Source organism: Micropterus dolomieu, linkage group LG13 (assembly GCF_021292245.1).
Source record: "Micropterus dolomieu isolate WLL.071019.BEF.003 ecotype Adirondacks linkage group LG13, ASM2129224v1, whole genome shotgun sequence".
Taxonomy (NCBI): Eukaryota; Metazoa; Chordata; class Actinopteri; order Centrarchiformes; family Centrarchidae; genus Micropterus; species Micropterus dolomieu.
Genome location: NC_060162.1, coordinates 17,113,286 through 17,137,927, shown reverse-complemented (window position 1 = coordinate 17,137,927; position 24,642 = coordinate 17,113,286). Strand labels below are relative to the sequence as shown.

Here is a 24,642-nt window from a genome sequence, read left to right as displayed (position 1 = left end):
TTTTAGAAGAATGTTCCTTCTGTTGTCCCAGGGTGCGAGTTTCCTATCCGGACCCTGCTCTTCTGCGACATGTGCGCAACATGCTAGAACGGGAAGCTCCTCCCGACTTGTCTGGCACCGGGTGCCCCGGGTCTCGGCGCCAAAACTCGGTGCAGCGCACTGATATTCCTCGATTTGTCCGGCGCTTCGAAGAAGAACACAGCAATAGAACAGCGATCTAACTGCAAACCATAACACACTCGTATTATCTTTGTGTGACCAGTTTCAATTTAGGAGTTGGTTCTAGGTGGAGAACTCAGTGCCACCTCTAGGCGACCCCTCAGGCTACATTCACAAAACCTGACCATCCTCACTAAAGGGCGACTGAAAGAGTTTTGGATATCATTATTGCAATTGTTTTAGCCTTTACACAACTGTGTTAATAGCTGGGCCTGTCAAAGGGAAAAGATTGTTAAATAATTTCATTTCTGCGTGAAGTAGTACAGCAACAGTCTCATGATTGTATCTGGTTTTTGGCTGCTTCATTAACAAGTAAGACTCGGGAGCGAAGTGGGGGGCCGAGAGAAGAGAGCAAATGCCACAGAGTTTGGGGGAGAAATTCATCCAATCGGATAAACTTTTGGCTCCTGCAGTCTGTGCAAATGTTTTCCACAAGTGTCCAGACGCGCTGCAGCCAAAGCTCTGATAGCCGACAGATGTTCCCTATTTTCCGGAAGATGTTCTGCAGCATTCAGTAATCCTAAGACATAAAACGTGTACATAACAAACATAATAAAATCCTATGATCCTAAGAATATAAAATCTGAAAAAAGAAACTATAACGCCCATAACCTTTATACACTTCCCTGCTGTGAGAGTTTTGAATGCCCATGCAGGCCAATGCTGACTGTTGAGAGGAACACACATCTTTTACTGTAGCCTTCCTAAAAAGGTTATTCACCACATTTCTATGAATGAGTCAGAGTCTTTGTTTAGAAACATTTGCAGCTGTGGGCCAATAGCTGCAGCGGAACAAACAGAAAACACAAACAGTCACCTGCCGATGCACCTGAAAGTGTCCAAAACAGATGAATCACAGTTTCCCACACAGGCGGTTTGACCTATTGTTCATCCTTTATTCTCACTTGAGCAGGTCCTAAACTTATGACAAACATCTAAGATAGAGTGGCCAACAGAAATACTAAATTTCATTATGTACTGAGACACCTTTAAATACAATTCAAGCCAACAGTTAAACCACAGCTCAGTGTGATTGGTATATTAACACTCCTGTTACATTCAGTAACTGTGGAAAGTCAAATCAGTTTGATAGCCCAAAATCACAAATTTGCCTCAAATGTGTTTCAGACTTTAAAAGTGTACCACGATGAGCCTTTGTGGTTTAAACCTTGATAATGCACTCCAAGGGGTTCTGTAATTTAAAAAAAAAAAAAATGAACGCAATCAATTCATTCCTGATCGCTTAGTCATTTTAAGAAATAATGGATAGCCTAGATTTAATAAAGTGACTGTGTGTTGAGGGGTTCCTAGAAACGTCATGGACAAGTTCACAATCGCCATGAAATGCCACTTTGGAGCGCTTCATCACAATGACTACCAAAAACCAAGCAAGGATTACTACATAGCCTACTTTATATTATAATGTCTTTACCCTATTAAAAAAGTTTTTTTTTAGTTGTTTAAGTTACTTTGTGTGGTAACATAACTTGATGCATAGCCTACTGTATATGGGTTAGCTGTGGTTTAATAATGCTGCGTGTGTATTTATTTAGAGCTGCGGTTACTTATGTTTTAGGTAGGCCCTATCACAATCTATGACTTTAATTGACACCTGCCAGTAAAACATAAAAATCACCTTCCATGAACATGATAATGCGCTCCAAAATTATCATATTTTAATGTCATACTAACACTTTTTTATCAGTTTAAATAAAATAGGTTGTGACCTTCATACGTGGGATCTCCGTTGCTGCCTGACGGTGCACAATCGCACACCGATGTAGAAAGATGCAGCCATAGACGTGCGCCAAATGTACAGTTCAGAGTGTGGGAAAAAGAGGACAGTGTGAAAGCCACCAAACCATCAGAGCGGAGAGCGGTTTATAAAGTGTTACACAGATGAGATGAAGTAAGGGCCGCCAAACGGAGCAAACGGCCCGAGGGAGGCTGAGATACCTGCTGTGGTTTCCACATATATCTCTCTCAATCTTTCCCTTTATCTGCCTATCCAGCTCTGTCACTTTCACATGCATTCTTTCTGTCAAACTGTTCTCTATATCAAAATATACCCCCCCCCCCCCCCCCCCCCCCCCCCCCCCCTCTCTCTCTCTCTCTCACTCACACTCACACACACACACACACACACACACACACACACTCACACAGGCACCCAGTTCCCACGGTGGAGGGGGAAGCTGAGCGGCGTGTCAATCTGCGCACAGCGTCACCTCTTTTCACTTGCAAAAAGGAAGTAGCGCAGGGCTTTTGTTATTTGAAGTCCAACAGTCTAGTCATTTCAAAACAACTGGAATTTATCCACAGTTTATGATTTAAACAGTCACCTATACTCTCCTCCTCAAAGGTGTTTTATACGACAGTTTGGGGTTTGTATATTTTACTGTCCTTCCCATTTGGCTCGGAGGTAATCGTAGTCTTGAGAGAACACACAGGCTTGTCTGAGGTATTTGATTTTGTTGTTGTGAAAAGATGCTTTCACACTTGGGACAGCCGCTGTTAAAACTGCATTCGTGCTATTCGGTCTCCAGTCAGCCTTGGAGAATTCAACTATTGTCTGAATTTGAAATACCCACATGAGCACATGATGGACCCAGCATTTGGTTCATTTTTATTTCATATTTGTGCAAAAATGACCTGAGCTGTTCTGGTTAGTCATTCGTTTCAGGGTCACAGTGCAGAGAAAATTTGGCCACCTGTAGGTCCAACAACAGCACATAGCTGTAAACCCCACCCTCTCCTGGATAGTATATCATTATCAGCACCCTTTCTGCCCCTAATTTAACACGAAAGGGTGTTAATTAATCCACCTCTTTACTTAAAAAAGACATAACTAACCATTTGACTAATATTACATAAAGTCCATGAGCCAGTGATGAGATATTTTTTTCCTTTTTAGAAGTTAAATAGATAATTTTATTTTTCAGTAGACTTTGTGCTTTGCATCAATAAAAAACTCTCTCTTGCTCTTCTGTGATTTACATCGCTGTCAATGAGACCCGTACACGCTTGGTTGACGTTTTGTTACAAGTTCCTGTTGATGTTAATCCACTGGATGATCATTTACAACGCGCCCGCTTTCTCAGCAGTTTACAGCTCTGGCGGCACCTTGCCTCTGGCTTTCTGTGCGCTTCCTGGGGTCGGCTATAGGAGATCGGATATTGAGCTCACCGTAATATTGCTGCGGGCGCCTTGTTTAATGTTTCTGCAGCAACAATTGCAAGCCTCCCACCCCCTCTCGGAAGACCACACCCCCTCCGTGCAGATTCACAGGGCTCTGGTCCCTCCCCCTAACCGAACCGGCAGCCTATAACCTCCCTGGGTTTCCGCCCATTCCTCCACAGTTGATTCTTTGGGATGGTATTGTCATGCAAATACAGGACGCGTAAAATATTCCCCCAGAGCTCAGCGCAGGGCAGAGACTCGCACGGACCGCGCAGAGGACACAGACCGGCCCACACGGTGGATTTGTATCGTTTTCGTCGCTACGGACCCGTCCATCTGTCACAGGTAAGTCACAAATCTGCAGGGGATTACATTTCCAGACATGTTAAGTGCCAAAAAATCAAGCAGTGTGTCCGTGCGCAAACGTGTGCGCACGGAGGTGTCCTCTCTCCCTCTTGGATGTGGCGGAATGTGGGGTCTCTCTCGCAGCCTGTTGGTGAGGAGCCGGGATTCATTTGGACTTTTTGTCTTTATTTTGTCTTCCCCAGACACCCTGGCCACATGAGCGGCGACACATAGCCAGGACGTGAAAGCCAGGAAAACAGGTCGGGCCGTTCAAGAAAAAGCTGCGGAGGCTGGCCTGTGGAGATAGTGTCATACTTCCAATTTCCCCAAGTGAAGTCGGAGGTGTTTCTCGTCTCCATCCCCTGCTATAGGCTACCTGCTGCTGCTACTACAGAGGGGGAGCTACACGTAGAGACGCCTGGATCGCTTGAGAGCACCCTTTTATGTTTTTTATTTTAGGATCTCTCAAATATTAACATTTTTGCACACCAAGTGTGTTATTTCCTCTCCTGTCCTTTTTGGGATATATACAGAGCTCTTTTTTCTGTTTTAATACTTTAAAGTGCCTTAATAACTGGTTATAATCCAGTGTAACTGTGGCATTGTCACAAGACCAGAGAAGATCAACAGGGAGAAGACGATTATTATCAGCTTTAGAGCCCAGGCAGGATTACTGGTTCCCCACCCTCCAGCGCGCTGCAACCATGAGCCAGGCGGATGTGTCGACTTGCTCCGCGCCGCAGAGGGTTTTCCAGGAGGCGGTGAAGAAGGGCAACACCAAGGAGCTGCACTCGTTGCTGCAGAACATGACAAACTGTGAGTTCAACGTCAACTCCTTCGGGCCAGAAGGACAGACGGCCCTCCACCAGTCCGTCATTGACGGCAACCTGGAGCTGGTAAAACTGCTGGTGAAGTTTGGAGCAGATATACGGCTTGCCAACAGGGAGGGGTGGAGCGCTTTACACATCGCCGCCTTCGGGGGCCACCAAGACATTGTGCTATACCTCATCACCAAGGCCAAGTACTCCTCTGGCGCCCGGTGATCTGTCTCTGCTGTCAGGTAAAATAAGAAAACAAACAAAAAAAATTCAACAAGTGGAAAATAAAATTGCAACACACGGGAAAGTCAGGCTCTTTTAAAAGCAAAAAAACTGCCATTATCTACATAGTTGTGCCAAATTCTATTGAAAAAGGAAATAAAAATAGGCCTGCACAATAATCTTCCCTCATTGTAAACCAAACGGGGCTCTCTGTGCACTCCTGAGTGAAGCACCGCATGGTTCATACACAGCGCTTCAACACGAATCTTTTAACAAAAGAAACGCCTTTTCGGTGAGTTTGTTGGTACTAAAGCTTTCCTCTTGAATGTGTATAGCCTACTAGATCTTGTCGTTCACTATAAAAGAAGCCAGTGCCTGTGTATCACATGTGTGTGTTTGGACTCCGGAGTGCAGATGGCCCAGTTTCTTTTCCCTCTCCATGACCTCCCATCCCCAGTACAGTTCCTACAATAGTTTCTTTGTAGGGGGCGCAGATTTGACCTGTCGCTCCTCATTGTTCACTTGTTAAAACCCTTTTTAAGTTATTTTATATGAAACACGGCACTTGATGCTGCATATGGCTGCATGCTGGAATATCTGAAAGGGAAGACACACGAACAAGAGAAGAAGGGTTGCCCTCTGTTGGCTACCAGAGGTCTGTTTTCTTTAATAGATTATTTTTTCTTTCTTTTTTTTACTCAAAAGAGCGGCATTATGGCTATCCAGCACGCTTTCCGATGTGTAATCATTATGTAACAACAACTGATCCATCATTGTTGTGAAGTACTGTACACAATAGCTTTACTTTGTTTCTGTTTTTTTTGTTTGTTTGTTTTTTTAAGAAAAGAAGAGACAGTAGCTGAGTGCGCTCTGCCTACCTGCCTACAGATCTTGCCATGCTGGCGTCCAACTGTTCAGGCCAGTGTGACCACTTTTGCCAGTGGTCATTGTGTTAAACAAAAAAAAACGCTGCTTTCGCTTTGTATCAAAAAAGTCACATTTGGAATTCACTTTATAATCTCCTTTCAGTATTTTATTAACATCCTAGTCATCACTGTGAAAGCAGGCTGGGTTTTTTTTTTATTTATGAAGGTACATTGAGAAGATGCATTTTTGAATATGTTGTGGTTCTTCTTTTAAAAAAGTGTAAGAATATCTAGGGTGACTCAAGCTGCTTCAGACTCGTAGTATAAACTGTCCCGTGTGGAGGTAGACCTGCTCCCCCCCCCCCCCCCCCCCCCCCCCCCCCCCCCCCCCCCCCCCCCCCCCCATCACCACCCCAGAAACCCCTCTGTTATAGTCTGTTGACCCTCAGAAGACTTTCTCTACCCCTCCCTCCCATCAAAAAGGACTTTGTTTGGTTTCCTTTTGCCAGCTACCTCGACTATAAAAGTATTCTCAAGTTGTTCAGCTCTCTCACCACTCTGCCACGTTGTTTGGAGTCTGAAGAGATTCACAATTTGTCTGTGATCATCCGCATGCCAGTATGGGTTTTTTCTTCCTTCTCTCGCTATGTAGCCTAACAGACACGATGGACTTCAAGATGCAATGAACTTATTTCCTGCATCCTCAGTCGGGACAGTTTATTCTACACTACAACCAAACCAATTCTGACAAGCAAAGCATCGTTTTGCCTTTCTGCAAGGGAGTCTCTGGTTCTCTCTCTTTCTGTCTCTCTGTCTCACCACACACACTGCCATTGTTGCATGTTTTCCCTGTAAACCTCCTCTTTGCTCTCTCTCTCTCTTCATCAGCCTGTATGGTCGTTTTTTATTTCTATATTTTTTTCAGTCATACAAAAAAAGTGGAATTGTATCGCATGACTTATAAATGCAGGGAGTTTTATTGCACAAAAATGCGGAGCCTTGTGCGTCCCCAGTGTTTGTACGGGGTAACTGCAGGAGCCAAGGCTTTGGAATAGTTACTACTACTGAGCAGGACCCTAATACTGTTGGACGATGAAGACTTTAAAAACAACAACACATGACTTAGCAGGATGTCACAACAAAAGGAAAAAAAACAAGAAGAGAATTTGGTTCCATAAACTTGCCTGCTGCATTTTGAAAGTCATGGCACCCTAACATTTGTATCAATGCTGCTTGTACGTTTTTTTTTGTTGTTGATGTTGATGTTATTTTTAAAAAATCTTCTGCTCAAATGGCCAACAGTTGTATAGACGCTTCACAGCAGCACTGGTTCACCTCAGGAGAAGCTGCTGAGAGAGTGCGTTTTTGTAATTGAAGAGTGTGTGTGTGTGTGTGTGTGTGTAGTTGTGCGCTTCTCCTGAGGCCCCGTGTTGCTGTGTTAAAACAACAGTCATCCAGACTGAGAACATCCCATTTGAAACCTGGAACAACCACAAAAGTAACTGAAGCGATAGATCCACTACATCAAAGTACAGATTGGTATCAGGCAACAAATGATATATGCATTGCTTGTCTTAAACTTGATGTTTGTTTTTTTTCTTCCTTTATTTTTTTTGTTTTGTTTGAATATTGCACTGATGACTGTTGTTAAAGGTTGGCTTTTGTGTGTCAACATTTAATTTTTTTCTGAATAGAAAAAAACAAACACAACAAATACTATTGTATAAATATATGCTCCAGGTGATAATGTCCTAATGTGTGTGTTACTTTGTGGAAAAAAAACATGGCGTTTTTTTAAAAACAAAGATGCGTGTATCTCTGTGATTGGGTGTATGTATATATACATATGGATATATATATATCAACGCTGATGATGATGATATCTTGGGGCACTTTCTTTTCTGAAGTGCTGTCTTCCTGTTTTTTTTGAAAGGGGAATAATACATTTGATGGTAAGATCATTGTAACATGATTAAAAATTGCACGGTTGTGTGGTTGTTTGGCTTACCAGGGTCATAACATTTATGACGTAAGGAGCCAGCCGCCGAATTGGTGTACATGAGTGAGATGATTTTTTAGAAAAAGAAAAAAGTGCTGACTTCTTTGGACCAAGTTGTGTTTCCACCCTTGCTTCATTTCAAGCAAGAGGAAACAGCTGATGTTTGTTTTTTTTGAGTGATGCAGATGTTCCATCATGTTTGATTTTATTTTTGGATTTCTGTTTGTATTCTTTGGTTTTTGAACGTTTGTAACACTGTGATGATGACGTGATGTCATGTGGAGATGAGTGCTGTATTATTTTTGTACGTTTGTGTACAAGCCAGTAAAGAAATCATTAAACTCAAGTTCTCTGTGTATGCATACATTTCTTCCTCATCTCCCAAGCAAAAAGCTTTGTGTTCTATGCCCCCCCTGCATTTTTCATAGAAAAGGTTGGTTTGGAAAACACACCCCCACCTTCCTCTCTCTCTCTCCTTGCTCCCTGTCTTCCAAGCCTGGCCCAACCCAGATCCCCATTCTCTCCTTTTGTCATTCATCTGGCCTCATCCTTTCACTGCATGGATAAAAGAGCGCAGTGCATTATGGGTAGGCTCAGTTTAAAGAAAGGTCCCCTCCCCTGTGTGTGTTGTGGGAGAGCTGGTTTAATGTTACCCCCACACACTCAAAAACTTTCCAACACACACTCCTCTCTTGTGCTCTTTCCGACGGTTAAGGCACAAGCTCTGCACAACAATACAGCTCTCTGCTGACAACCTGTTTTTGCCTCTTACGTGAGGATGTCTTTCACTCATTATCTATACTCTCTTTCTGTAATTGTCTTTGTTTTATTAACCCCTCTCCCATAAACTTAAAAAAATAGACTTACTGATTCGCAATCAGCTGCTATTTTGGATAGAAACAAACCATATTCCTACTTGTTATTTTTTTTATATCTATTTCTGTGATTTTTTCTCACAAAATATGTACTTAGCCTCCTGTGATGATGCATGAAATGGCCCTGAAAATGCTTGGTTAAACTTGATAACCACTCTCACTTCGTTTGGACCGGTCATGAGTCAAAAACACACATTCATTTGCAGCCATAAACAGTTAAGAAACACTGTGTTAAGAGTGTGCATTTTGTACTGAACATTTTCAATCATTTTCTCCGCAGCAGAGCTCAGTCTTGGCTTCTTGTCCTTCTTCACTGTGCTTATAGCACGATATACTGTGGGTTACATTTTGAGTCCCAGCAAGTGAAATCTTTGATTGAGTCATGTTCTCCCCGTTTGCTGAGTTGCAGCTGATATTGCATGGCTGTGGGAGGGTCGTGGGAAAAGCTACACCACAATACATCTTTCTACATGTCGGAACTCTTCGTGTTGTAACGTTTACTGGGTGTCGACCTTTTTTAACTGCAAATGTTTGAGTTAAGAGGGTGTTACAAATGTGTTGGAAATAACAGTTGTGGTTTGAGATATATATTTCTGTCTGCTGTGGACAGGTAGCATACAGGTGGTGTAAAACCAAAACAATGAGTTAAAAGATGGTAAAATGCTTTGTAATGTTTTGTGGACAGATGTCAGTGATAATTCTCTGTGGTTTCACAACAAGCGACTCCTTCACATTACACGTACTCTTTTGATCGATTATTAATATAGAAAATATTGATGATTGTGATGATTATCCACAGACCTTTAAAAAACCTCAGTCATGATGTTGTGTTTTCTGTGGGTCCACATGACAAATTGGCATTCTCTCTTTATCAGCTCATCATACAATCAGCTGGTTTGTATAGCTTTTAAATTAAAATTAGATGACATAATATTTGCACTGTCATTAAAGTTCAAAGAATTTCAACGTAAAATTTGTCTATATGTAAATCTTGCTGAACAGCAGCCACTGTGGCCACAAATGGCATTTGCAGGATAATAGCATATTGAATTTTCCTACCCATCTTAGTCAGGTAAACTGACTGAGAGTGAGTGGAAATATACCTCTAAAGAGATATTGTTTTACGGATGTGATAAAATTGATATAAATTTGTGACATACTAAAACTAAACTTAATTGAAACTTAACGTTAAAGTCAACAAACACTCTTTTATCAGATACATGCTTTTTAGCTAAAGTTAGCTAATGCTAACATTAGCCACTCTGTATACCATGGCAAGTAAGACTGTAGCTGGAAGAAAACTCCTTTATTAATTTTCTGTTTCTTCATTCAAAGGTTACATATGTATTGATAAACTGACTACCACATGTAAGACCTAATAATCTTGTATGCATGAGAGAGAGCTTCTCCGATTTGCTCAGAGAGTTCATTTCTGTATGATGCTGGCTTGAAAAAAGCATTGTATCTCACATCTGGTCTTTACTGCAACGTAAAGGTTAAAGCTATTGTTAACCGTTAAAGTTGATTTCTGAGCCTTAACCATCTACGACCTCAGCTCAAATGTTCTGCACCGACCACACCAAGTGCACGGATCTGATGCATTTCTTTGTAAAACTCAACATCAGCAAAGTTAGCTCCTCTAAACACCAGCCCCTCTGTGTTTTGATACCGTGACAGGCCCAAACAGGCTATCTGGCCTGCTGCTCGCTTGTCCTTTCCTCTCACCCTCCCAGTCTCTCACTTCTGCAGGATGTTTTTGTTGAGCTGGGTTCCCTATTGTTCACACACTGAGTTGGCTGGCCTCCCAGGGTTGCTGCTGGCTGCTAGGCCCCCTAATAGGTTCTTCATGTGCCTTGGCTTCCCTCGCTTGTCTTGGTCTGGCCTGTGCATGGAGCAGCCTGCTTTATAGTGAGCCAGACAACACAAGGCATTTCTGGGAGGAATTTTGCAGAGAAGACAGTGAGGGAAAATCAGATGAGGAACTGTCTGGGGAAAGTCCAGAAAACTTAGGAGAGCTGCATCAAAATCACTTTTAAAAAAGTGAACAGGCTCCATTGGCAAATGTATCTGGTTACAGGTCTGCGTATAAGTATGTATTGTCTGTTTTTGTATTTCACAGCAATACTGAGTAAAATACTGTTGATGTTACAGCAGCTGTAATCAAGCGCATCTGTGTGATTATCTTCCATCTCCATTCAAAAGACCATTGTTCAGTGGCTCATAAAATATTCATATCCATGCTAACACCCCTCATTTGAAGGGTTACACCCGATCTGTAAGAAACGAGATTAACTGAACATCTTGTGATACTGGTAAAACACAATTTAATTGGCTTTGCAACACGGAATTCCTCATTTTATAACGGCTCCTGTTCAACTTGAGCACAATGACAGCGGCGTTGATTGTGAGACCCTGTGTATGACTTCCTCAAAATGCCGTCTGATTAAGTAATAATGTAATCCAAACGGCTTGTTTGAATGAGATCTGTTGTACATTTAGGATAAGAACACATATGAGGAACCTGTAGAGTGATGCTAGCCACATAAAGAGGAACTTAGAGAAGCGTTTAACAGGCTTTCCAGTGTCTAGAATCAGGCTACACAATAGGTTGTAATTTTACTTCATGTTGCCCTCCACATGACACCTGTAAGTCCTCAGGGTATTAAGGAACCTTACAGTGCTATTTTTCATCTTGAGACTGCAAAGTAGACAGCCACACAGGTGTTTTCACTTATGTTGCCTGATTAGAGATCTTCACAAGACTGTGTGAAAACTGCACTTGATTGACATTGCCTCTCTTCTTAGTTTTGTTGCACGTTCTCATCATTAGTTTGAGGACATAGAGTTTGGAGATGTCGTTTATGTACCATCATAGCTCATCTCAACTTCCACCTGATCAGAGGTCTGCTCAACCAGAGTAATTGAAAATACCTGTGTGGGTGTACAGGGCCTTTAAATATGTTTACAATATTTATTGAACTATGGCACAAGGAGACAGCAGTCCTGGCGTGTGCCTAGTGCAGGATGATATCAAAGAATTAGACTTTGCTAATTCATAAGATATTTATCTTTTTATTTTTACCAAGTCATTTTGGTATTTGGACATATTTAATATTAGAAACAAGGTTAGTTTTTAACTGCATGTGGGACAACAGTGAAGTTATTTTACAGACCTAATTAATTTATTTTTCAGCAACAGAAATCTGTAATTTGCCAAATTAATGTTATATATGGAATATAACCAAACCTGCATTAATTGATTTATGATTTTGAAAGACAACAGTTTGATATTATCACCATATAAAGTTGATATAGTGAACATATTAGCAAACAGTTTGTTATTTGTACGTCTAGCAGCAACATTAGCATTCACATGAAGTTGTGTTTGTGTCCAACTGACGAATGTAAATCCAAAATTCACTCTCCTTTTTGCTCTGTTTTGTTCTCCGCCAACTCCTAAGAAATATCTGTCTCTTTAGTGGCTTAATGCTTCACTATGTTCACCAGCTAGTTGCTAATTGTGTCTGTCTGCTGTGGACAGGTAGCATACAGGTGGTGTAAAACCAAAACAATGAGTTAAAAGATGGTAAAATGCTTTGTAATGCTTTGTGGACAGATGTCAGTGATAATTCTCTGTGGTTTCACAACAAGCGACTCCTTCACATTACACGTACTCTTTTGATCGATTATTAATATAGAAAATATTGATGATTGTGATGATTATCCACAGACCTTTAAAAAACCTCAGTCATGATGATGTGTTTTCTGTGGGTCCACATGACAAATTGGCATTCTCTCTTTATCAGCTCATCATACAATCAGCTGGTTTGTATAGCTTTTAAATTAAAATTAGATGACATAATATCTGCACTGTCATTAAAGTTCAAAGAATTTCAACGTAAAATTAGTCTATATGTAAATCTTGCTGAACAGCAGCCACTGTGGCCACAAATGGCATTTGCAGGATAATAGCATATTGAATTTTCCTACCCATCTTAGTCAGGTAAACTGACTGAGAGTGAGTGGAAATATACCTCAAAAGAGATATTGTTTTACGGATGTGATAAAATTGATATAAATTTGTGACATACTAAAACTAAACTTAACTTAAACTTAACGTTAAAGTCAACAAACACTCTTTTATCAGATACATGCTTTTTAGCTAAAGTTAGCTAATGCTAACATTAGCCACTCTGTATACCATGGCAAGTAAGACTGTAGCTGGAAGAAAACTCCTTTATTAATTTTCTGTTTCTTCATTCAAAGATTACGTATGTATTGATAAACTGACTACCACATGTAAGACCTAATAATCTTGTATGCATGAGAGAGAGCTTCTCCAATTTGCTCAGTTTTCCTCTTTCTCAGGACAGGTGTCTAAGTTTAACAAGTATTAGGCATAGGAGATTGTTTATTGTTTATTTGGATCATGGTTAAGTTGGCAACAACTACTTTTCCTGGTGTCCATAATCACATCCCTCAGTCTCATTTCCGAATGTATCAGCACATTTTCTGTGGATTCATCCTTTTTGACAGTCTTGCACAATGTTTTTGTGTTTTTTGTGTTGTGTTTTTTGTGTTCGCAGTAATTTCACAGAATGGAGCATCAAAACCATCATCAAACCACAGTATGTAGTGAAACCAGCACAGGGGCAGCGATGCTGGTGGATGACAGTGAGCTTGAAGTCCTGCTGATACAACATTTTCTTTCCGAAAAACAAAAACATGTCTGTCGCTAAACACAACCAAGTGAACACCCCCTCCCCAAAGTCTGCCTGTGAATAAGAAGGGGAGTAAAAGAAATAAAGTGAGAGAGAGAGAGAGAGAGAGAGAGAGAGAGAGACAGGTGGTCGGGCGGTCTTTTCCTTGCCCTTCGCTCCTTTTTGAACTTTTCTTTCATTCTTCCAGTTCATTCTGTGCTTCTTTCCATAGCACTAGTGACAAGGCGCTCCATTCACTGCCTCATTCTTCCACCCCTCCCATCTCCCTCACACACCCCAACCCCATCCCCTCCCTCCCAGCTCCTTTGTCTGGCCTGCTTTAGCTGCTATTCACCAGCCAGACGGACCGCCATTGACTGGACCCCCCTCTATCCTCCCCCTAACATCCCTCCCTCCAACAAACACCCTCACACACACACACACACACACACACACACACATATGCACACAACAACCTGGCCATTCCCCACCCTACACCATGTATCAGGCAGCTGCTATGCTAATAGGGAGGAAGGGATGGAAGGGATGGATGGGGTGGGGTAGGGTGGGGGGGACAGAGCAGTCAGCCTATAGTAAAGGGACAGAGGGAGGGAGAGCAGGGAGAGTGACCCCGCTCCTCCATCTCCATAGCCATGCCAGAGCAGCAGCAGACCTCCTGTTACACAAAAGGGAGTCCCTTGGCCCTCCTCCCCCTCCTAACCCCCTCTCCCCCTGCTTCCATCCCTCTGTTCCCCTCTTTCTTATTCAAATCCATTTTATACCCCAGTGGTAAAGGGAGCTGTAAGTGCAGTATGTAAAGTAACCTTACTCCTGCCCTGCGGGCGTAACCATTCAGGGCTCAATACACAGAGAACAGCCTGTGTGTGTGTGTGTGTGTGTGTGTGTGTGTGTGTGTGTGTGTGTGTGTGTGTGTGTGTGCGTGTGTGTGTGCGTGTGTGTGTGTGTCCATTCCCCTGCTTTGTTTAGGACTGCAGCCCATACCTACACACACACACACACACACACACACACACACACACACACACACACACACACACACACACACACACAAGTGGCACCTGCCCTTGAGTCAAGTTGCATCTCCCTTCCTAGTCAAATAGTGCTAGACACATGATAGCTTGCTTTCTTCACGAACACAAACACACGGCAATCACTGTTTGGTGTTGAGAAATTTATATTTAAATACACCCAGTTGTATATTTATTAGGTACACTTGACTGAAAATATTGCAGTCTAATATAACAGCCCTACACCAATCAATCAATTCAATGAAACCATGTTAGAGGTGTTGATTCTCTATGATCATTTTGGAGGCTGTAGTTTGAATTTATATGTTATACATAGAGGTCAATGTTGGCAGACTTAAATGTTAGAAGTAAATTGACTAATGTCATTTTAATAGCAATAATAAAAAAGAACAACGATAAATGCACCACTGAACTTCACAAAAAATTATATGAAGAGGTATCAGGCATGGGTGTTGCAAAACACAGATGAGTATCAAATGGGTTGGAAATACTTTATATTCACATTTCTTATGTTTTAATGTATTTTTTATTTGTATTTATTTTCTTCTGAATGAAAACACATTTTGAAGTGACTTGATTTGATCAAAGGTCAGACTACTTTGTCAGACTGATCAGACAGAGACATAGCTTGGAAAGCGGTCCAAAAAAAGGTTTCTCACAGTCCAACAGCTAACTAGCTAGCTAGCATTCTCATAGGCACAGTAAACGGTAACTCCATGCATGTGCTCACTGATTAGTATTGGAATAATGGCTGACTTACAGTTATATTCGTCATCGTGATTGAATACCACTATGTCCCTACTACAGGCATCAGAACACGGCAGGCGCTCCGCACCATAGGAAAACAGTGGTTTTGCTGGCAACACGTTTGTAGCGACGCATCATAGTATGATTGCAGCTCAATTACAATTCAATACACGTGGCTGTGTGTTGGCATGTTTGTGTCAGCAGCTTTTTTTCTGGTACCATGTGTATACATCTCTTTTGGTGTGTTTTGGGGTTTGCGTGGGGGGGTGCTGGCAGGAAGGCATTTCTTTGTCCCTCCTGTTCTGTTATTTACCCCTGTGCAGTGTGACCCTGTGCCCCAACAGGGAGGCACGTCCCATTTGACATCTGCCTGTTTGCAGGGGGAGGGAGGGGAGAAACAAGTTGTGGGGTGCCCATATGGAGCTTCAACATCCCCACAACCCCCAAACCCAGCCTTCCCCCATCCCTGACATACACACACACACACATGCAGACACCACATCTCCTGCTGCCTGCACCCTTTGTTCCTCATGTCATGCCATTCCAACACACAGACATGCTGCAAGTGAAGGATGGATGGATGGATGGATGGATGGATGGATAGATGGATAGACAGATAGATAGATAGATAGGCGAGTGTGCTGAGTGCAAGACAATGTTTGACACATATGCTGATAAATTAAAAGTTTTAAAATTGAGTCTGTATGTTGAAAATCTTCGGTTCACATTCTGTAAGAACTTCGTATCTATCTGCATTTGGGTTGATGGATCAACCCACCCATCCGTCCATACCTAAATCCTGTCCTTATCTGTTGCATGATAGGTTGGAACAATTACCCTGTATGGATTATCCTCCTACACAATGATTCAGTGTGCTGGATGCACAATGAGCAGGCTGGCCGGAGGGCTGGATCTAGGCTAACGAGGTTGGTGGAGTTTAAATGACCCAGTGTAACACTGACAGAAATTGTCCGTGATACTGCACTTTCTCTGTCAAGGCCCACTGTCTTTGTCTGACAGGCTGTTTACGATAGTTCCTCTTGTTACTGGGCTTACAGTGAATTAGGTTGTTAACACATATTGTGACACAGCTGTTGCAGCTATTTTTTCTTTTCTAGTAAAGAAAATGGGGCTTAAATGGCTTTGGAAATTAATGTCCATATGGACTGGCTGAACTGTTTGTTTGTTTTTTAGCTGTGGGCTTTTGAAAGAATGCAGAAGGGCGGTTGAGCTCACATCCCATCCTATATTTAGGTCAGGCGCAGGTGAACTGCAAATTCAAGGATAGAAAAAGTAGAAAGCATGCACTGACTTGAATAGCATCCAAACATTACTGGACTGAAACAGGAAACATTCTGAACATTTAGGAGAATGACTTCTTGGCCTTTGAAAGACTGTCGATGTGCTTCAATGCAACATTTATCATTGAAAAACTATCAGAAACTGCAAAGGCATCGCCACAATACGATGTTGCAAGCAGTGCTGCTGGACCTTCATCACCACATGGAAGTGGTCAGACTTGTGCTGATCAGCCACAATGTGGACACACACAATGTGACATGATGAGAAAAGACAACAACAACAAGGCAGGTGTCATCAGAGAGGACACTTTCATGGATTGATTATTGTTATTAAAATTATATTAGTGTACAGTGTTATGCTGGCAATTACATACGATGACCTTTGATCTTTAAATAGTATGAAAACATAATGGAATGACTCAAGATTTGAGTGAAAATATTTCATTCATTGAAAATACGCACAAATCTTACTGAACTCACTGAAGAAAAACTTGTTAGAGCAACAAATATGAATTCTGTTCTTTATCTACCTTCCTGTCTTCACCTACTACCATGATAAATGTGTGTTTACCATCATTCTTTTGTGTGTCCCTGACAGGCTGATGACAGGCTCCATTTTTGCAATGTTGTGGTTGCCTATAATACAGTAAGTACTCTTAACCGATTACATAACAGTTATATAGTAGATATATATATACAGGGCTTATATATGTTTACTGATTATCATCCCATCCATGCATAACACAGCAGTGTAATTTCATTAAACATCATTAAAAAAATCTATATACTGGTATGTTATTTTTCTATAAGTGAACTTTCAGGCCGCCAGTGTTATTTTTGTGATTATTGCATTCATATATATGTATAAATATGTATGCATGTGTATGTATGTATTTCTGTGTGTGCATGTGTGTATACATGTGTGTCAGGGAGTAATTATGGAGAATAAAGGCCTGGTTGTACAGAATGAAACTGTGGGTTTTGAAGTGAGATGGAAGATGCTTTTCTGTTTGGCTGAGCAGACTCAATGGTCCTATTCAGCCAGCCCCCTTACTACCCATTGTCCTCCCACCACCAGCCCTCCACACACACACACACACACACACACACAACACACACACACACACACACAAACGACTGTAGGGCCCAAGAGGAGAAAGAGGGATGGAATGAGCTCCTGCTGAATCTGAGAGCTATAAATAAATAAAATAAAATTGTGATGCCTAATAATGTTCATGTGGTGTCATTGCAAATAGTCAAACACCCAAAATGTTCAACATGTTGCAGTGGGACCAAGTGCTGTTCTTAAACCCTTTGTGCACAACCATCATCCCCATACTCCGAACCGCTTTGTAGCTTGGGCTGTAATCACACCACATTGATTTCTTCTGTGTTGATGAATAAATCATTTGTTGTTATGTTGTACAAATTGTGAACCAGAGCAGTTGTAGAAACCAGTTGGTGCTTGATCTGTTTTCTGAGGGCTGCAATCAGATCATGAGAGGCTTTTTAAAAAACCTTCACACTCTGAACTAATTGTCTGACGCAGTGCTTGTTTAGTTGCTGACATTTTAAACCAGAAAGTATTAAAAACAAAGTTACAGCAACTCAGCAGCGGTGTATTGAGATCTTTAACTCAGGTAAAAGTAGCAACACCACAGTGTAAAAATACTCAATTATAAGTAAAAGTCCTGCATACAAAACGCTACTAGTACATACACTTCAAAAAGTACATAAGTAAAAGTACTCATTATGCAGATATATATATATATCATATATGGATTATCACTGCTGATGTATTAATGTGTATAAGCAGCATTTTAATAATTTCAACATGCAACAAATTTTGAACAATATATACTGTTACATAATTTAATCTAACAATGCATAATTTATAAGATGTTCATATGTTTTATATGTTCAGTCTTAACCTTAAAACTAGAGTACTCGAGTAAATGTTATATTCTGTCAATGTCTGTCACTGGGTACATGTTAAAGGTCCAGTTTATCACAGTTTTCTCAGGTCACGACAATGCATCTTTTCACCACCTCCTGCCCTAAGTTAGACCCCTTGTCCAGCAGTTAACCAGCTCCAACCGACAAAAAAAAAACCCTCCCACAATAGTCTGTATACAAACGCACAATGGTCTGAAGAGGGATAGTCTGACTAGGGGTATGAGGAACCAACACTCGAGGGTTAATGATCGTCGGCCATTGGTTTGGAGCCCATTAGGCCATTGATCTGGCTGCGTCTTTTATGCCACCTGGGGAAAGGAAAGTGCTGGGTCTCCTATTGTGTCTGTCTGTCTGCAAGTGTCACCGAGTGGTCATATACCCTCTGTGTGTGTGTGTGTTACAAAGAGAGGCCAATCAAAGGAGAACAGCCAGAGTGTCACAAACTGTGCTGAGACAGTGGAGGTCATTCGGTGTGGACCGACTAGAACGCAGAAATGATGAATTATAAGCTTACACTGACTGATATGAAGACAAATATATATATACACATTGTGATATTCTTACTCAACATGATACAAACTCAAACACCATTGCACAGTGCCTGAAGAAATGATGATAATGCAAAGCTCAGCACCTTTGGCGACTACGTGAGACGCATACATACACACCACACACACAAAGGGAAGAAAGGAGCTTCATTCAGCTGCTTCTATTAGTTGGCTGAATTTATCGCCTCCTCTTATAAAACATCCTTCATTAAAAACAATAAAACTTCTCAATGGGTGGAAAGCAACTAATTACAAGCACCCGCGTTAGTTTAATTGAGCAACTTTTTCATGCACTTTTAAAAAAAACGGTCTTAAATCAGTGACTTTACATTCACTAATGTAGAGTTTGGATTAGGCAGACTACCACTTACTTACTAATAAGGCATACATTATAATGGGTCTACAAGGTGTAACTAACAGCTTTATTGATAGTTAATTAATCATTTAATAATGATTTATGGATAATAATATGCCATAAAGTTTACTGAAACTTCTGGATTGCCAGGTTTACAGTGAAACACACAATTTTTTCTTAATGTCATGTATCCAGTTATATTAGTAAGAATTTATCACTCTTAACAATCAATACAGCCTGCAGTTGTAAATCTACTTTTTTTGTTCAATATTTGTGACTTGCTAGGCTGTTACTCATATTTTATTCCACTCCCATTCAAGATTTATACTACCTCTCTTTAAGAGAATTACTCATCCCAACCTACTATGGAGGAATCTTTCCTCCTTATTAGTTACTTCTGTCAAGTGTATACAGTATTTACTGTGGATCACATGCATCATCAGACCCCTTACCTAGCTTACATTATTTTACGTTTGATAGGACTAAGTGTTATCTATAGCCTATTTCTTACTTCAGACACATTGATATGACTAAAGTAATAACTGTTTACTGTACGTAATATTTACACTTACGTGAAGGAGTATCTACTACTAGCATTAACAAGTCAGCACTATAGATGTGAATGAACAGTTTCCATGATGTAGTTTAGCCAGCTTAGTAGCATAACTTTGACAGATAGACTCACAATCAGGTGGATATTCCATTTAAATGTTTTATGAATCCTTGTCCCTCATAAAGTTATTTAAGAGACAGCTGCTGGTCACCTGCAGGCAAAGAGACTGCTTGGTAGGATTAATTTACTTTGAAAAGGATACAGGTTTTAATTTCATAAGTTTACATCACTATCTATCAAGCAATATTTAAGTATATATGTATTTTCTTTCCACACATGCAAATTTTTCTGGAACCTGTCTTTCTGGAACAAACATTTGTTGGATCTCAAGCTTACTGAAAACACTCAGATGACGCTGGGGTTTAGGGGACGGGGTCTTTAAATGTTGGGGGCTGCCATTTGGTCGGCCATGTAATCAGAGTTGAACTTGAAGAGGGAAAGAAAGTGATGTCAAACACAAGATGAGAGAGTGTAATGTGTGTGTGTGTGTGTGGAGGGGGTCCTCTGTCTGCAGGACAATAGACAGTGGCAGCAGCAGCTGACCAGAGATTCCCTTCTTCTTTTGTCATCCTGCATAATAAGATCTCCACCACACACACTCTGTCTCTCCCTTTCCCTCCCTCCTCACCCCATTGCTACTCCTCCCTCCTGTCTCTTTTCCTTATTTGGCATTAAGGGATTTCTGCATCCTCGCTTTCTTTCTCCTTTTTGCCTCTCCTCTTTTCTGGCCTCTGTCTTCTCCCCTCTCTCCTTGTGTCCATACCTCTCCTGTTGACTTCCATGTCTTCCCACCAGTCTGCTCTTTCAGAGACACATGTTCTTTCAATATATCAGTTGCTGTGTGTATGTCTGTTTGTGCAAGTATGTGGGTTTGTATATGTGTTTTCCAGCCTTTGCTCCTAAAGAATGTAACCTCTGAGATACTCTCCAAACTGGGTGTAAATGCAGCTCCCATCTGTGTGCAACCTGTGTATACTGACGTCTGTTTAACTTTGTTTTTGGGTTGGTGGAGGAGTTTTCATTTCAGTTATTTGCACTGTTGGAAGAATTACTCAGATCATACCAATGAAGCAATGTAAAAATATAAGCCCTACATTGAACATCTTAATTAAGTAAAAGTACATAAATATTATCACAAAATATACTTGAAGTATCAAAAGTGAAAGATTGTTAATTACAGATGCATTAATGTGCATGCAGCATTTTAATATTGTTGCTGGAGCTAGTTCTAACTACTTTATACACCGTTAGGTAGTTCAGTCCAGTGGTCACCAACCTATGGTCCAGCCACCACTAAAGGATCACAAGCATGAAAAAAACAAGTTCTGCTACACAAATTTGTATTCATTTACATACATGTTTTGCTTTCTTGTGAAATAATGGATAAGTGCAACACAAACAATTATTTAAATATAACAAAGGGGGAGGGGGTTGGTTAATAATGGGTCATGAACACAAATAAGTAACTGGAGCTGTCAAATGTATGTAGTGGAGTAAAAAGTACTATATTTTCCTCTAAAATGTAGAAGTAGCATAAAAACTGTAACTACAGTACTCTGCTTAGTTAATTTCCTTTTCTCTTTTGGTTATTTGTGTTTGAGCAGGTGTTACAGCAAAAGCACTGGTGAAGGTCCGGCTGAGGGTGAAGCATGCATGCTTACTGCAGGATGGTGGACAGTCTGGAGGCCTTCAGCTTCATATGGACAGCAGGGGGATTATTGTGTACAATGGGGGACAACCAAGGTCTGGTTTTATTCTTCTAATTGTTCCCACTTTCTTAAACTTTCTTCTAACTTTGTATAAACTAATTCAAGCTCATCAGAAGTTGTTTTTCTGTAATTTATTTAAATCATTTTGAGCTGACTGAAGTTTTTTTCAGCGTGTGGTGGGAATCCAGCTCGGCCTGTCTATTGGAAAGTTTTGTACTTGAAGTTATCACTTCCTCTCTCTCTCCATGGGAACTTGCTCACATTTTTCCCCCCTCTCTCTTTCTCCTCTCCTGGAAAGCAAACCAACTGTGTCAATAAAGTCTCTCAGTGAATATGCTTCTGGGTATATATATATATATATGTGTGTGTGTGTGTGTGTGTTTGCGCTTGTTTGGTAGCGCTCCTCCAGCCAACACCAGGTGATGTGGCCTGGTACGGAAGGTCACTGCTGTGATGTCACTTCCCCTTCCTCTCCGGATATTCCCCAGCATTATACTGACAACAGTCGGGAACTCTGGGAACTAACAGCAGGATGCCTGGCTCCTTAACAGGAGGCAGAGAGAGCCAGTAGTGGTGATGTTATGTGGTTATTTTTGCAGCATTAAATGACTCATTTGCTGTAAAAACTAACTAACAAACAAACACAAGCAGTGAGGAATGAGTTAAAAAGGAAGTCGATGAACTAATGGCACAGAAATGAGGAAGGTGCTGTTGCATATTGTTTGTGTTTTTTAATGTATAAAGGTGTGTGCATGCATCTGATGAAGATCGTGTGAATAATCTGTAAATAAAGCAGTATCGCCCCCTTCTGGTTATGCACAGTCATTGAAAAACAGTGCACTTATATAAGAAAGCCCCATAAAATTCTTGTATTTGGCTCTATTCCTTCATTGTTTGGGGTCCCACACACCTTATTGCTGTATGTGTTAAAATGATCATTATTAACCTACTGAAAAATCAACCTGCCAATCCCAGCTGCCAACGGTCGAAAGGCGGGTAGGCCTATACCCTGGACAGGTCGACAATCCATGGCAGGGCCACACATAGACAAACAACCAGTCACGCTCACACTCGCACCTAAGGACAATTTAGGGTCACCGATCAACCGCATGTCTTTGGACGGTTGGAGGAAGCCGGAGCACCTGGAGAGAACTCGGGGAGAACATGCAAACTCCACACATAAAGGTTCAAACACATGACCTTGCTGTGAGGCGACAGCCCTAACCACTGCACCACCGTGCCGGTGTTATGCCGAGTTTTGCCTGCCTGCCGAAAATTGCATGCACCTCCAAATAATGCTTTTAAACGCTATAATATTCTTTGTGGGGTTCATCAATGATGATAAATGATTCGAAGTATATATTTTATGAACGTTTAGAGTCTTTATTATATTAATACACTTAGCAGAAGTATCATTCCTTGACATTCAGTAAATATATGTAGTGATAACCGCGTTTGATCAATGAGCACAGCAAAGTGTCTGAAAAGGACCTAAAGAGGTGGATGCATTATTCGGCAGAAGAAATTTTGTTGGGTACCTGCCGAGATTTGCATCCATCTCTTTTCTCAGCATTAATGACCGTTATTACCCGCGAGGTGCATGCAATTCTCGGCAGGCAGGCAGAATAAAATTAAACAATACAGTTATTTATATGTGACAGGGCCAGAAAATGGCCGACGACTTCTTTGTGCATCTGGTTTTATTTTCGAATGTTTTATTTGTGTGCTGTGTTTTTATTGTATGTAGAGTGGTGTTTTAGCATGTTGTGTTTATTGTGTGTTTTAACCTATTTTACTAACTGGCATGTATGTCCCTGAACACCACACTGACGTCACAAAATTAAACAATTAGCAACCGGTCTGACTGAACAGGTGCGGCAGCCGAGACGAAGTAACGGGTTAGCAACCGTGGGAGCAGTAGTGAACGGAGCCGCCATACTGCAGCAGCCAGTGTCCGCCAACGCGATTTCGCTCAGGCCTGGGCGCCCGTGGAACCGCTGACGGGAGGACTGAGGAACCGACTGAGTGACTGTTGCCCCGCAACCGAGAGCTGACGAATGACTTATTCCCTTTTTATATAGCTCTTTTTAACCTGTGTCAGCACACTGATTTTAGTTAGGCCTTTTTTAAACTTTTTTTTTTATTGTATAAATAAATTGTTAAATTTATTTTAGCCTGTGTGTGGTTTCTGCTCTAACCCCGATTTAAAATAACCTGTGTGCGTGTGAGTTTAGGGCTCAGCGAGCTCTTCCCTAGGTGGCGTTGTTGGCATTTGCTTTTGAATTATATTTTTACTTCAAGCTTTTAATTGAATCTTTTATCGGCCACGGCCGCATATATACACCTAAGCCTACAGGTAACCTATACACCCCAAACATATGTGCATTTCTTAAATTAGCATCTGGGTGAATGTAAACACCAGATGATAATATGAAAGTTTCTTGTAAGGCTACAGATGAAGGCTTTATATATATATATATATATATATATATATAAACGCCGTTTAGCTCAGTTGGTACAGCAGTAGCCTAATAACTGTGCATTCAAACCAAACGCGAATTTAATCCACGGAACACTCTTGGTCACAGTTAAAGTACAACAATTGCTGGAATAAAGTTATGTACACATGTTTTCTGAACTCACCGGGTAGTTCAACCTCCTGGCTTTCTTTTCTCCTGGCAATGTCCGGTTTTTATATAAATATGAAGTAGTGCCAAACACAACACTGGAACCGGATGTGCACGGAATTTAGCTGCTGAGAAACTCGTAATCCCAAAAACTAAAGTAAAAAGCTAATTTAATAAAAGCAGTTTACTCCAAGCTCCTCCCTCGAGCAAATGTCGTAGTTGTCAGCGCATAATCCAGTCCGAGAAAGGTAGATTTATTTGTCATTTTACAACACAGGGTTGTAGGCTGTAATGAAATTTAGGCTTGTCCCTTTTATGCTTCTCACAAAAACAAACATTATATCCAAAAATTGATTGTATTGTATGATTGTAACACTTTTTGCTAAAAGGAACTATAACTCACTGAATTTTTTAGCTAGAGTTCTCAAACTTTTATACAATGTACCTCCATTAAAGAGAATCTTTGTACATCTTTAGGTCTAACAAAAAAACATCTGTGTGTGTATATTCTTA

At 41.0% G+C, this 24,642-nt stretch overlaps 1 protein-coding gene and 2 long non-coding RNA genes across 3 annotated transcripts; all 3 read left to right on the top strand.

Annotated features, from left to right (window-relative positions):
- The first annotated feature begins 3,530 nt into the window (after positions 1-3,530).
- nrarpa (NOTCH regulated ankyrin repeat protein a) lies at positions 3,531-6,007 on the top strand. The gene is made up of 2 exons (XM_046067014.1): positions 3,531-3,744; positions 3,948-6,007. Exon 2 carries the CDS (start codon positions 4,449-4,451, stop codon positions 4,785-4,787), a length of 339 nt encoding a protein of 112 aa, XP_045922970.1. The 5' UTR covers positions 3,531-3,744; positions 3,948-4,448; the 3' UTR covers positions 4,788-6,007.
- Positions 6,008-16,924: 10,917 nt separating this feature from the next.
- LOC123982039 lies at positions 16,925-22,310 on the top strand. The gene is made up of 2 exons (XR_006827887.1): positions 16,925-16,967; positions 21,398-22,310. It is a non-coding gene; the product is annotated as an uncharacterized LOC123982039 (long non-coding RNA).
- A 333-nt stretch (positions 22,311-22,643) lies between these two features.
- On the top strand, positions 22,644-23,670 carry LOC123982040. Its single transcript, XR_006827888.1, has 2 exons — positions 22,644-22,687; positions 23,375-23,670. It is a non-coding gene; the product is annotated as an uncharacterized LOC123982040 (long non-coding RNA).
- Positions 23,671-24,642: the final 972 nt, after the last annotated feature.